Here is a 15,250-nt window from a genome sequence, read left to right on the forward strand (position 1 = left end):
TGCTCAAACTCATGTCCATTGAGTCGGTGATGCCATTCAACCATCTCCTCCTCTGTTGCCCCCTTCTCCTCCTGCACTCAATCTTTCCCAGCATCAGGGTCTCCTTCATTGATTGAGTCAGCTTTTCACACTAGGTGGCCAAAGTATTGGAGCTTCGGCATCAGTCCTTCCAATGAATATTCAGGGTTGATCTCCTTTAGGATTGACTGGTTTGCTCTCCTTGCAGTCTAGGGGACTCTCAAGAGTCTTCTCCAGCAGCACAGTTTGAAAGCATCAATTCTTCAATGCAAAGTCTTCTTTATGGTCTAACTCTCACATCTGTACGTGACTACTGGAAAAACCATGCTTGTACTAAAATAATTATCAAGTGATGAGCTCTGAAAGACTGACGCTAAAGCTGAAACTAATACTTTGGCCAGCTGATGCAAAGAACTGACTCATTTGAAAAGACCTTGATGCTGGGAATGATTGAAGGCGGGAGGAGAAGGGGACGAAAGAGGATGAGATGGTTGGATGGCATCACCGACTCAGTGGACGTGAGTCTGAGTAAGCTCCAGGAGCTGGTGGACAGGAAGGCCCGGCGTGCTGCTGTCCATGGAGTCGCAGAGTCGGACACAACTGAACCTAACTGATGAGCTCTGAGGTGGTTTTTTTTTTTTCTGACCACCCTGCAGAGCATGTGGGATCTCATGCTCTGACCAGGAATTGAAACCTGTGCTTCCTGCAGTGGGAGCCCAGGGTCGTAACCGTTGCACAGCCAGGGAAGTCCTGAGCTCTGAGTATTTACGTCTTCCACTTTTAATAGAGTTGCTTTACTTTTATGTTTATAAAATTCAATTTTTTAGCAGTGGCTGTGTTTAGCGGGCAGCTTGGAAAATTCCTGCAAGTTTGACCCTCAGCTTAGGGAGCTGGTACCAGCCTGCTCCAGCACACAGCTGCTGCACTCCACATCGTACTCCATGTATCTGCCACCTTTTCTGCCCAAGACCCCGTCAGCCAGTGTTTGCCTCTCTAGTCCAGGTGTCCTTACCCGCTCCATCCCTCTCCGAAGAACCCCTGCCCCGAGAGCCAGCAAGGTCCCCAGGGACATAGCCTTCTGGTGTCTGAAACAGTCCAAACACCAAGCAAACCTTTCCTCATCTCCCGGGCTCCTTGGGGGCAGAAGAGGATGGAGCTGGAAAGTGTCATTAGAACGTCCCCTTGTTTAACTCCCCAGGTCCTATCTGAGCCTTGGAGGTTATCCACCAGCCAGACCCCTCCACAGCAGGTGGAGCTGTTCAATTTGGATAGGAATCCGGACTACGTGTCGAGCGGAGGAGGCTTCGGGCCGGTAAGTGGCCGGGCATCTGAGTTCACAAAGCAGCAAGTGCCAGGGCAGGACGGGCCTGTCTCAGTTATAAGCACCCCGCCCTGAAGGAGCTCCTACTGGTTATTCATGCCAGTATGAGTGGCAATCTCATTAAAGGTCCGAAATCCCCTTTGCCCGTGGCCTCATTTCCACCATTCTGTTGATTCATTCACTCACCATGCCACATGGTATGTGGGATCTTAGTTCCCCAACCAGGGATCGAACCCATGTCCCCTGCAGTGGAGGTGCAGAGCCCTAGGCACTGGACCAGCAGGGAATTCCCCCCAAGTTCAGTTTGAATGTGCTTTTCTATAGGTTGCTGATGACGGCTATGGGGTGTCGTACATTCTCGTTGGTGAGGACCTCATCAGTTTCCATATATCCTCCAAGTTCTCCTGTCCTGAGACGGTAAGTACAAAACTCCCCCCTTCCCAGGATGGAGTATTTGTACTATTTTCTTTTGAAGGGGGTGGGTAGGGGGCACATCCCTGATTTGACAGAAAATTTCAATTCAGTTGTATACTCTTCCTTGGTTGGGATGTCTTCAAAGCAAGGATTTCAACAGTTTTAAAGGGATCCATCTTATTTGATTGAAAGTCTTCATCTTTGCTGGTAGCTGTGGTTTCAAATCTAAATGTTGCAGTGCTTCTGCAACTTTTAGATTCTCTGTAACATTGAATGGTTGGCTTCCCACCAGTGGCGCTAGTGTAAGGAAGCTGCCTGCCAATGCAGGAGATGTAAGAGACACTATTAGTTAGATCTCTGGGTTGGGAAGATCCCCTGGAGGAGGAAATGGCAACCCACTCCAGTGTTCTTGCCTGGAGAATCCCATGGACAGAAGAGCCTGGCGGGCTACAGTCCATGGGATCGCAGAGTCGGACATGACTGAAGTGACTTAGCATGCACGAAACATTGAAGGGTAGAGTTAAGATCTGAGCTGAGTAATTCACACGCATAATGCAGCAGTGGTCTGCAGTGTTCTCTGAATGGAACCCGTGACCGCCTCCCTAGCATGGCACATTTAATCCTTATTTATATTCTCACCTTTCCACATTGTACGTCGCCTGACAGTGAGTGCCAGGTTCACCTTTAACAGAGACGTTTGGAATTCACTTGCTTATTATGTTTCATGTAATGCATTGACATTAGGGAAAAAAGGTAACATGCATCCCAGTGTTCACAACAGCACTATTTATAGTAGCCAAGACATGGAAGCAGCCTGAATGTTTATCAACTGATGAATGGATAAAGAGGTGATATATATATATATACACACACACATATATACATACACACACACCACTAGAATATTGCTCGACCATAAAGGTAATGAAATAATGCCATCTGCAGCAACATGGATGGGCCTAGAGGTTATCACACGAGATGAAGTCAGACAAAGGCAAATATCATATGGTTATCGGTTATATGTAGAAATAAAATGATACAAATGGACTTATTTACAAAACAGAAATAGACTCACAGACATAGAAAACAAATTTATGGTTACCAGTGGGGAAAGGGAGTGGGGAGGGATAAATTAGGAGTTTGAGGTTAACAGATACACACTATTGTATATAAAATAGGTAATCAACAAGGACCTACTGTATAGCACAGGGAACTCAATATTTTATAGTAACCTATATAGAAGAGAATCTGAAAAAGAATGGATATTTTTGTTACATATAACTGAATTACTTTGCTGTACAGCTGAACTTCGCACAATGTTATAAATCAACTGTACTCCAATATAAAATAAGAATTAAATTTTAAAAATAACTATTAAAGCCATTTCCCTATGAAAGATAAGGTGTTGGGAGCTAATGGTAACTTCAAAAGGTGTGTGACAATTAGCGGAGGCATAGAAGTTCTATTTGCTCTGTGAATTGTTATATGACAAGAATAAGACAAGTACTGTTCACACTACCCTTCATAAGTTGTTTTTTTTTTTAAAAATAAAGCACCTTAGATCTCAAAACAAATACAACCACATATAAAATAGGTAAACAACAAGGTCATACTATGTAGCACAAGGAACTATAGTCAGTGTCTCGTAATAATAACCTACCATGGAAAAGAAAAAACACGCACTCACACAAACACGTAGCTGTTATCTTTATGAACCCTTAGCATCTCACCAGACTCTGTAACTTAATGATTCAATCACCAAGTCAAAGCTTAGAGAACTGGCAAAAAGAAATGTTAGTTCTTTGAGTCAGATTACAAGTGAAAAGGCTTGAAATGTGAAAAATTCCATGTTGTAACCAGTTTCTTTTTGTTTGTTTGTTTTTAAATGAAAGGATTCTCATCGCTTCGGGAAGAACCTGAGAGAAGCAATGACCGACATCATCAGTTTGTTCGGGTTCAGCCCCAATTCCAAGAAGTAAATCTCTCAGCACTTCTGGGAAGGAAAAGAAGTTCTTCTGATGAAAAACCAAATGAAAAATAGCTCTGTATCCTGACTGTATTTCAGGATGAAAATTTGTTTCCTTCCAGCGAAGGTTTGGTGTTTTTGCTTTTCTAGGACAGCAGGCTCCACGCCATGAAGTATAACCCTACTCCTTCTAAGCAGTTCCTAACCTGGGGGACATTGGATGAAGTCCCCCCTAAAGTCTTCCCATCACCTTACATTTCTTAAGGGACAAGCGATTTTTGGAATGAGTGGGGTTGTGGCTTCATACTCGCTGGAAACAGACTGGCACGCTTCCTTGGCTGCCACTGGACCCCTGGTGCTTACGGGCATTTAATTTTATCAGAGTAGTGTAAACATCTGTTTCCTTCCGAGAGAAAAGCGTCTTTTAAGTTGCAGATGTTAGCAGCTAATGCAATGCACTAACCAAGAAGAGTTTTCTGCTTTTGAAATCTGTTCTGTCCTGTGGTCACTCTGTCACTGTCTAGTTCGGTCATCTGCATTTGCCTCTATGTGTTTGAAGTCTTCAAAACCCAGTGCCTTAAAAACAGAAGGCCCTAAGTGTAAGGGAGAACACACAAGAGATTTATTTTAAGTCTTTCGGTGGAATTGTGGCTGTCTCACTCCCATCTCAATTTATTGGGTGGATATCTCTATGTAGGAATTTTCCTGTGGTGTCCCCATGTCCCAGAGGGACCAGTCCCCTTACAAGGGCAGCTGTGAGCCAGATTCCCTTCCATCAGACTGCCTTCCTCAAGCTTCATTGTTAAGCTACGAAAGAAGATGTGTGTCAGAAATGGGGAGCGAGGGATGTGATGGTTGAAGATAGCGTGTCCAGAGAACACACATCCTAGGTGCTTTGGGATTCCTGCTTACCCAGCCTGACAGCAGGGAGAACGTGACACTTGCCACGGAGAAAGGAACAAACTTGAGAAGAGCGAACCTCAGGCAGTCAGGGCTGGCCATTCCACCTGGTGAGAGAGGAGATCCACTTCTGTTTCCAGGGAGACAGAGGGAGATGGGTCATCTCAGTGACCTCCTATAATGTCGCAGGTGACGGGTGCTGAGTTTAACACAGCCTACCCTTCCGATGCGCGTGCCTTGCTCGAAAGAGTGATTGACCAAAAAGTGATGATATGCTTGTATCTAATGCAAAAAGAAAGAATCATGGAGTGAAATAGACCCACTGCCTCTGGGCTGTCATGACAGGCTTAGCTGTCCATTTTTTAAGTCATGTATTTATTTTTCTGACCACTCTGTTCTGGTGGGGCTCGTGTCTCTGAGGCCTGTAGTCCAGTGATACGGTGATGAGGCTGAACCGATGGAGCAGGAGCAAGGCACTGGCCGCAGAGTGCGTGCATGTTTTATTCGTGTACATGTTGTGATGTAAAACCCCGCCTAAATGGGCCAAAGACTCTTTCTGCTAAAAGCAAGTGGAAATGGGAACAGACAAAAAAAGCAAAAAAGGACATCTAACCACCATAGCAACAAAAGACCCCGTTCATCTGTGGTATGTAGTCTGGGGGACGTCGGAGGATACGGGAGCCCCCCTGCCTCAGCCAGGCATGGCGTCCAGTTAAAGCCAGGGCCCCCAAATCATCCACTGTTGACCACTGACCAGTCTGTATTATGATTCACAGGTGAATTCGAGAGCAGGCGTGTTAGCACTCAAACCTACTTGGGCTTGTCTCTCAGGTTTTAAATATTTCAGATGTAATCATCACTAATCCATGCAGTCATCAATGCAATTTTATATTCCTTAAAAGGAAGAAGACTGGGTTTGTACTGTACGTGTTGAAAGCAAGAAGTAAGAGTATTAATGTATTTAATTTAATTTGGAACAAGCCATAGTCTTAACGGAGCTGTGGTCTGAATTTGTTATCTTGGACTGGCCATTGCATGTAAATACAAGATGCCCTTTTGGATGTAAATCTTAGATATGCAGTATGAATGTTACCATTAATAAAAATATTAACCACAGGACTGCTTTCTGTCTCTTTTGTTATACTGATAAGGAGGCTAAAGGTCAGGCACTTGGGACAAAGGTGACTGACCAAGATATGCAGAAGAGGCCTCGGGTTGGGCAGAGTGGACCTCACTAGATTCACATGCCTGTTGGAGAAGGGCTGCTGCTAAGAAGGGCTGTGGGTTTCACTCTGCGTTCATTTTGCATCTTCTCCTATGCCTCGGGGCCTGGAACAGCGCTGACACAGAGTGAGTCGGGGCTCAATAAATGCATTTCCATTTTCTCCAAGGCTCTTATTGAGCACCTACTGTATGCTAAACTCTGTTCTAGGCACTGGGAATACAGCGGGAACCCCACCAGTTCTGACTGTCGTGGGAAATAGTACAGACTATTTCTGCAGTGCAGAAATAGAGACGCAGGCATAGAAAAGGGACATTTGGGTTGGGGGTGGGGTGAATTAGGAGATTGGGATTGGCATGCACACTCCCAGGTGTGAAGCAGCTAGTAGGAGCTGCCGTATAGTGCGGGGAGCTCAGCCGGGTGCTCTGTGACGACCTAGAGCGGGTGAGGTGGGGGTGGGGTGGGAGGGAGGCCCAAGAGGGAGGGGATATATGTGTGCATGTGGCTGATTCACTCACAGTGTACAGCAGGAACGAACACAACACTGTAAAGCAGCTATACTCCAATTAAAAAAATACTCCAGTGGGAGGAAGTCAAGAACCAAGAGAACCTCTCCAAAGATCTTAAGGGTTCCTAGACGTGTGTGTGTGTGTATGTACGGTGCGAATACCTGGCTTTTGAAGGGTGCTGATTTAGAACTGAGGCCTAAAGGACAAGCTTTCACCTTTTAAAAATTATTATTATTTTTAAATTTATTCACTTTTTTTTAAGGTTTCGAGTATACGTTATTTCTTCAACATGCCGTATTTTAATGGGTACATAGTACTTTTACTTGGCATTAATTATGAGTTGATTTTGAAACAATTCAGTGTTAAACCAGCTAGGATGACTACTGTTCTCTCCATTCCTCTGGGGCAACTCTGCCAACAGGTGATGGGTTCCACTCTATTCCAATTTGTGTTGCCATATATACCCATAAAGCAACACAGAAAGTGGCTCCACTAGCTAATACAGCATATTGCCGTACTTGTCATGGAAACCAGGTGCCCGCTTCTGGTGGATCTGCCTTGCCACTGCTGGCTGAATGCTTTGAACCCTGAGACGACTTAGTGCGTTTTTGGCCAAGGGAAACATCCTGAGGTTGAACACAAAAGGGCGGCAACTATAACTGCTGGCCTCTAGCAATTCCTCGTCGAGTACCCTTGCAGAGTCCTGAAAAAATAAATTTATTTATAATTGAAGGATAATTGCTTTACAGTATTGTGTAAAGCACAATTCTGCCAGACATCAACATCAATCAGCCACAGATTTACCCACGTCCCCTCCCACTTGAACATCCCTCGCTATCCCACCTCTCCAGGTGGTTACCCAGCCCGGGTTTGAGTTCCCTGAGTCCTACCGCAAATTCCCATTGGCTATTTTACATATGGTCGTGTATGTTTCCATGTTACTCTCTCCACATATCCCACCCACCCCCACCTCGTTTCTTGATGAAGAGGGCGTATTTAGCTCACCACCCACCCTAAGTTTGCGCTGTGTTAGTGTGGTTGTCTTTGTTAGTTCTAGGTCTTGACCGCCTCCCTCTCCCCCAGAACGTCAGCAGTGTTGGGTTGCTTATGTCAACGGGGGATGCCTAGTCTTCATCTGGAGCTCCAGCACCATGGACCTCAAGTGCACGCTGGGTTGGGAACCTACCTGCCTGTGTGGACCCCTGGCCTTCCACCCACTTGCGGTCTTCTATGGCCGGGCGGAAAAGTATGTGGTGAAGTCTGGGGGTCTGAAGTCACTGCCTCGGACTGGCCTCAGTTCCCCCACCTGAGCCTAGAGCTGCTGGCCCCGGGAGTGTCCCTCCCTGTCCACCTCAACTGGCAGGTCCTGGGCCCCAGCCCAACATTCCCCTCCAGCCCTCCACGTGCCCTTCCATAGTTCAGTTCAGTCTTTCAGTCGTGTCTGACTCTGCGACCCCATGAATTGCAGCATGCCAGGCCTCCCTGTCCATCACCAACTCCCAGAGTTTACTCAAACTCATGCCCATCGAGTGGGTGATGCCATCCAGCCATCTCATCCTCTGTCATCCCCTTCTCCTCCTGCCCCCAATCCCTCCCAGCATCAGGGTCTTTTCCAATGAGTCAACTCTTGGCATGAGGTGGCCAAAGGATTGGAGCTTCAGCTTCAGCGTCAGTCCTTCCAATGAACACCCAGGACTGACCTCCTTTAGGATGGACTGGTTGGATCTCCTTGCAGTCCAAGGGACTCTCAAGAGTCTTCTCCAACACCACAGTTCAAAAGCATCAATTATTCCGGGCCCCGCTCACTTCTGCTCCCCGCCTTAACACCTCACCCCCAACACGTCCCACCCTCTCACCCCGCCCCACCTATGCCACGTGCCCTGTCATGGCCACGCCCACCGCCGCGAGCCCCGCCCCCTGCCTGGCCCCGCCTCCTCCCAACGGCCAACCCAACGGCTTGTCCCCGCTCCGCCCCCACATTTGCGCTAGGTGCTCTGACAACGCCAGCGGGCCCAGGTGCGTAGTCTCTCCAGCGCCTGACACTCCGGGGGACCGTGGGCCCCTAGTCAGCCTCGAGGGGGCGGAGGGACCCCCCTTCTCCTTTCGTCCCTGTCAGGGACGGCGGGACCTCCAAGTCAGCCCCTCGGAGAACCGCAGGACCCTGCCTCCGTCATTCCTCTGGGAGCGGCGGGACACTGCTCCTGTCAGCCCGTCGAGCCAGCAGGGAGCCCTTCTCCGGTCGTCCTCGCCAGGGACGTTGGGACCCCCAGGCCAGTCCCTGGGAGCGGCGGCCCCCGACCCCGTCGGCCCCTCGGGAACGGCGGGACCCTTCCCCTGTCATTCCGCAAGACCCTTTCCTTGTCAGCCCCTGGGAGCGGCGGGCCCTCTGGACCAGATCTTGGGGGCGTCGGGGCCCCCGGTCAGATCCTGGGGGCGGGGGTACCCCCAGACCAGACCCTGGGAGTGGCGGGCGACCGGATCAGATCCCAGGAGCCGCGGGCCCCTCGGAATGGCTGCAGGGCCCTTTGGGGGCCGCCGCTGACCGGGCCGCGTCGTTGCAGGTGCAGGGCGATGCCCGGGCCTCGGCGCCCCCAGTGGCCATGGAAGACGCCCCTCTGCTGGGCAGCATGTCCAGCCCCGAAGACGAGATGGTGACAGACCTCTTCAGCGCCGAGAGTCAGTTTGTTCCCGAAAACCTTCCCCTGAAAACTGCCGTGGCGGTAAAGCACGAGGAAGACGATTTTCACGTCTTCAAGGACGCGTACCTGGGCCCTGCGGATCCCAAAGAGTCCCTGCTGCACGCGTTCAACCCCGCGCTCGGCGGGGACTGCCAGAGCAAGGTCAAAGTGGAGCTGCTGGTGGACGAGAACGAAGACGAAGGACTCCTGGGGGAGTACCCGAACCTCCCGGAGCTCAACCCCCTGGAAGACGCCGTTCTTCCTGCCGCCCCGCAGCCGCAGGCCTACAACGTCCACTTCCTGTCCTCCCTGCTCACCCCGCACAGGAGCTCTGCCGTCGTGCCCCTGGGCGCCTGGGCCAGGGAGGGAGCTGCCCACCCCGGTGTCCGCGTGATTCCAGTAAGATCCACATCGCGCAACTCCTCCTGCTCCCCTTCTCCAGTAGAGAGGGAGGACTTTCGGCTTTTACCTCAATTTTTCCTGTCAGTAGCATCGTTATTGGACTCACCATTCCCAACAAGGCGCATCCCTTGCTAAAGCGAGATGTATTAGCCAGCCAGGCATCCTCCCTGATGGTGAATTAGGTCCTTCATCCCCAGGTCAGATCTGGCCTGACTCAGGGACTTCCCTGGTGGTCCAGTGGCTAAGACTTCACACTCCCAATCCAGGGGACCTTGGTTCAATCGTTGGCCAAGGAACTAGATCCCACATGCCACAACTAAAGATCCCAAGATCCCACATGCCGCAAGGAAGATCGAAGATCCCACGTGCATCAACTAAGAACTCGTGCATAGCCAAATAAATATTTAAAAAACAAAAAATATATGGCCTAACCCAGCAGGGATTAAAAACAAAAGAGGGAAACAACTAGAATTTTTTTTTTTTTTTTTTTTTAGCTCTGAAGGCAGGGATCAAATTGTGCCCCTTGCTATGGAAATGGGAGTCCTAACCACTGGATCACCAGAGAAGTCCCTAGAACGTTTTAAAAGCAGCTGTAGGAAAGAAGCCCTAGTGTCTGTGAAAACAAGTGCAGTATGAGTTTTCATGCACTGGCCTTTTACATATTTTCCCCTTTAGATTTATAAGGGTTGTAATTCATAGCTCAGAGCAGTCGCTCAGTCACGTCCGGCTCTTTGCAACCCCATGAACTGCAGCACGCCAGGCTTCCCTGTCCGTCACCAACTCCTAGAGCTTGCTCAAACTCATGTCCATCGAGTTGGTGATGTCATCCAACCATCTCATCTGCTGTCATCCCCTTCTCCTCTGGTCTTCAATCTTTCCCAGCATCAGGGTCTTTTTCAGTGAGTCAGTTCTTCAAATCAGGTGGCCAAAGTATTGGAGTTTCAGCTTCAGCATCAGTCCTTCCAATGAATATTCAGGACTGATTTCCTTTAGGATGAACTGGTTGCTGGCTGATCACCTTGCTGTCCAAGGGACTCTCAAGAGTCTTCTCCAACACCACAGTGCAAAACCATCACTTCTTCGGTGCTGAGCTTTCTTTATAGTCCAACTCTCACATCTATACATGACTACTGGAAAAACCATAGTTTTGACTAGACGGACCTTTGTTGGCAAGGTAATGTCTTTGCTTTTTAATATGCTGTCTAGGTTGATCATAGCTTTTCTTCCAAGGAGCAAGTGTCTTTTAATTTCATGACTGCAGTCACCATCTGCAGTGATTTTGGAGCCAAAAAGTCTCTCACTGTTTCCATTGTTTCCCCATCTATTTGCCTTGAAGTGATGGGACTGAATGCCATGATCTTAGCTTTCTGAATGTTGAGCTTTAAGCCAACTTTTTCACTCTCCTCTTTCACTTTCATCAAGAGACTCTTTAGTTCTTCTTCACTTTCTGCCATAAGGGTGGTGAATCTGTGTCTGAGGTTATTGATAGTTCTCCTGGCAGTCTTGGTCCCAGCTTGTGCTTCATGTGCATCTCGAATGATACATCATATAAGTTAAATAAGCAGGGTAACAATACACAGCCTTGACATACTCCTTTCCCAATTTGGAACCAGTCTTTTGTTCCATGTCCAGTTCTGTTGCTTCTTGACCTGCATACAGATTTCTCAGGAGGCAGGAAAAGTGGCTTGGTATTCCCATCTCTTTAAGAATTTTCCACAGCTAGAACTCGCTGCTAGGTAGGACTTACAGTTAGTACCTGTGTTTGGTGAGCCGTGAAATCACCATGTTAGAGCTTCCCTCTGCTAGTAAGTAGCTGTTCCTCAAGTGTATGTAATATAAATCGGAGTCTACATGAATTCATGCTAATTGTCAGCCAGCTACCCTATTTTGCTGTGAATAACCACTGGTAATTTTCTGCTTTGTCCTTATTTATTTATTTATTTTGAACCTGTGCTTTGGGTAGTGAAAGCACAGAGTCCTAACCACTGGACCACCAGGGAATTCCCCTTTTCTGTTTTTGTTGAAAGTAAAAAGTCAATTTTTAAAGGAAGAAAAGGATTTCCAAGGAAATGTGTACTGGCCCCCCAAAAGGATCTAGTTTGGAAAATTAGATTACTCAACCACTAACTAATTTTAGTAAGTTATAAATTAAACCTGTGTGGAACATTTTTGAGTTGGTATTAAGATGGCTGGAACCTGACTTTGTTTGTATATCATAAACCATAGCAGCAGGAGCTTAGATTCCTGTTTTCTGGTTTTCTTTTAGTGTAATCCCTGCTCCTTAGTGCACAGGAAAGCTGGGGAAGAGAGGCTGAGGCCTGGAGAAACCAGGGAGCACACCTTGTTCCTCCAGACTTCAGTCAGCACAGAGGTCTTTCTCAGAGTCTTTTTCAGATGGCTTGAAGTGTGGGACATTCCATCTTGCTACCAGGCCAAACTTGTGCCCCAGCACCTTTCGCCTATTCGTCCAAGCACAGTTCCCTTCCTGTGCCGAGTGGACTCGGTGTTCACCAGAACGGGAAGGGAAAATAGGGACAGGAAGGGAAAGAATAGGGAAACGGGAAGGGAAATTAAAATAGCAAATTCTCTTTTAATGTAATTCAACTTCAGCAAAATAAAGGAGGGACTACTTGGATGATATTTCTTGTTGTTTTTTTTTTAAATTTTATTGACAAATTCCAAGTGTTAGTCGCTCAGTCATGTCTGACTCTTTGTGATCCTGTGGACTGTAGCCCACCAGGCTCCTCTGTCCATGGGATTCTCCAGGCAAAAATACTGGAGTGGGTTGCCATGCCCTTCTCCAGGGTATCTTCCCAAACCAGGGATCAAACCCAGGTCTCCCACATTGAAGGCAGATTCTTTACCATCTGAGTCACATGATTCTATTTTGACAGTTTCCAAATTTATTAATAAAATGAAAAAGATTTAGCACAAACATGTTTATCATTTAAACAGAATGGAATTATTTTTCAGTAAATATTCAGGGTCAGTTGCTAATTTCCTTCCTAGAAATTCATTTTCACATATTGACCTCTGTTTATTTTGTAAAAGTAGGGTTTTACTATACTATAAGTAGTCCAGGTATCAGTTGCATGAGGTTGAGGAACTGATGTATTTACTGTATAAATATCTGTTAATTACAGGAAGATAAGTTAAATCTAAACTTTGATAAATTTAAAAAATAAAATTATTCTTCCCTAAAAACCAAAATCTAAACTTTGATGACATGCACATGACAAATTCTCCAAAGCAGAAAGCAGAAGAAAATTGAAAAATTCTACATTTCTGTAAAATTTGAAATGTCTAAAAAAAGTTTTAACTTGAAATATTGCTAAACTTTCCTATATCTTTAAAAAGATTTATACCTAGATACTAGTCTACTGTGTTAAGGGATTTACCAGTCCATGAAAATAATTAATTGTTTGGGTCCCAGATTCTAAGTCAGATGATCTTCAAGTCTGAGTCAATCCCCACACTTTGAAAGATAGCTGTCTCTGTTGTGATTTTACAGAAGGTCTTCAGAATGTTACCTTAGAATCACCATCTTCTTTGAAGGACTTTATGATCTGCCTCCTGGCCTTTGGGAAAATTCACCTGTCCTAACAGGCAGTCTGTGCAGATGGAGGTTAAGGAGGGGGAGAGACCATGTAAATTCTGGGTTGACTGCTATTTCCTGATCTCCTTACATTATCACATTTTAAAAAGAAGCACTTAAAAATATATAATATATTAATATAACAATATATATTAATATAATATATAATATATATTACATTTTATTATATATTATATATTTATGTGTTTTATATTTATTATCTATATTATATTTGGTATATATATTTATATTATATATTATATACTATAATTTATAATAAATAATATATATTATTTATATATATTATATATAATTAATGTATACTGTATATTACATTTTATTATATATTATTGTATATAATATAATTGATAATTTAATATATACTATAACAATGTGATATAAATATATAATTATATATATTATATCTATAGTATATATATAAATATATATGTATATAATATATTTACTACAATATACATTATATATATAGTCAACTAGCTGACTTCAACTAGCAAACTTCTATATATAATATATATAATATATATGATACACTATAGATATAATATATAATTATAATTATAAATATTATATATAATAATATATAGCATAATAATAGTCTATAATATATAATAATATAATATATAGATATATACTATAATTATATATTATATCTATAGTATATATATAAATTTATTATATATGTATATATTTACTATAATATATATAGTATGTATGTAGTCAACTAGCTGATTTCAACTAGCAAACTTCTATATATAATATGTATATAATATATATAATACACTATGGACATATATAATTATAAATATTATATATATTATATGTTATATATAATATATATAACATATATTAATATATAACTATAGTAATATTACTATAATTATATAATAGAATATATTGTATCAATAGTTGATATAATTGTATATAATATATTATAAATAATACAATTATATAATATGTAAATGTATAAATATATAATATACAATATAACTATTACATAATATATTATGTATTATGTAGTATATATAATCATATATAATATATAATATATAATATATAATAACTATAATATATAATAATATAATTATTAATATAGCTAATATATTATATAATAATTGATATAATATTGATATATAATATAATATATTATATATTTATTTATGCTATATTTATATGTGTTATTATAATATATATCACAGTATTATTATTATATATTATATGTTGTTATTATAATATATTATTATATATAATATCATATATAATAATATATTTATAATTATATATATTATATCTATAGTGTATTATATATTATATATAGAAGTTTGCTAGTTGAGGTTGGCTAGTTGACTATATATATATTATAGTATATATATATAATTATAATTTTGAAACACTTTAATTGGTCGTTTTTTAAAAGCATCGAGACTACTTAGTTTTTTAAATTCCATTGATTTTTCAATGACAGCATTGGTGTTTCTCCCTAGTTTTGGTACTTTTTTGCTGGTGTATCGCTGAGTTGTTGCAGAGGATAGCTTAAAAAATAAAGCTGGCAATTACTCTCTACCCTCCCTGTTTTCATGTTAATTATTGTTCTACCATTCAGTGAGGGAAGCTCTACTATTTAATTGTAAACATTTCTATAAATACATTGTAAGTTACAATATGCATGTGTGCTAAGTCGCTTTGCTACCCCATGGACTGTATGTAGCCCGCCAGGCTCCCCTCTCCATAGGATTCTCCAGGCAAGAATACTGGAATGGGTTGCCATGCCCTCCTCCAGGGGATCTTCCTGACTCAGGGAAACCCACATGTCTTAAGTCTCCTGCATTGGCAAGAGGATTCTTTACCACTAACACCACCTGGAAAGCTCCAAGTTAAAATATAAATATCACTAAAACATCAGCAAAGACTTCTGGCTTCTTGAGGAAAAAGCAAAACAGACTTTAACATTAATACAACTTAATGAGCGTGCTCTGAGAACGATGATTAAGGAGAAGCATTTTAGGCAATTTTAAGGAAGGTCCCAGGAGGCAGCCAGCTCTTTTGTAGTAGGGGGTTGTCAAGAAGCTCAAGGGGGGAGCTGACCAATCACAGAATCTTCTCAAATTACCCACACCATGTTTTTCAAACAGCAAGAGGGTTACATGGAAGTCACATCCCCACACCTCATGGGCAGATGGTCCTGATCCTCTGGATGTTCTCGATCC

General features: G+C 43.5%; 2 protein-coding genes and 1 pseudogene across 2 annotated transcripts in view; 2 read left to right on the forward strand and 1 right to left on the reverse strand.

Moving 5' to 3' along the window:
- The window catches only part of CPT1A (carnitine palmitoyltransferase 1A), a 58,378-nt gene extending 52,643 nt beyond the window's left edge, over nucleotides 1-5,735 (forward strand). Inside the window, exons 17-19 of the mRNA XM_043924523.1 lie at nucleotides 1,217-1,330; nucleotides 1,664-1,756; nucleotides 3,646-5,735. Of these exons, the coding sequence (XP_043780458.1) occupies nucleotides 1,217-1,330; nucleotides 1,664-1,756; nucleotides 3,646-3,732 (294 nt within the window). The 3' untranslated portion in view covers nucleotides 3,733-5,735. The remainder of the gene's footprint in view (nucleotides 1-1,216; nucleotides 1,331-1,663; nucleotides 1,757-3,645) is intronic.
- Nucleotides 5,736-6,730: 995 nt separating this feature from the next.
- Nucleotides 6,731-6,984, reverse strand: LOC122704568 (annotated as a pseudogene).
- Nucleotides 6,985-8,295: 1,311 nt separating this feature from the next.
- TESMIN (testis expressed metallothionein like protein) overlaps nucleotides 8,296-15,250 on the forward strand; it is a 40,209-nt gene continuing 33,254 nt past the window's right edge. Inside the window, exons 1-2 of the mRNA XM_043919427.1 lie at nucleotides 8,296-8,366; nucleotides 8,912-9,427. Of these exons, the coding sequence (XP_043775362.1) occupies nucleotides 8,951-9,427 (477 nt within the window). The 5' untranslated portion in view covers nucleotides 8,296-8,366; nucleotides 8,912-8,950. The remainder of the gene's footprint in view (nucleotides 8,367-8,911; nucleotides 9,428-15,250) is intronic.

This window comes from Cervus elaphus, chromosome 2, assembly GCF_910594005.1.
Source record: "Cervus elaphus chromosome 2, mCerEla1.1, whole genome shotgun sequence".
NCBI classification, from domain to species: Eukaryota; Metazoa; Chordata; class Mammalia; order Artiodactyla; family Cervidae; genus Cervus; species Cervus elaphus.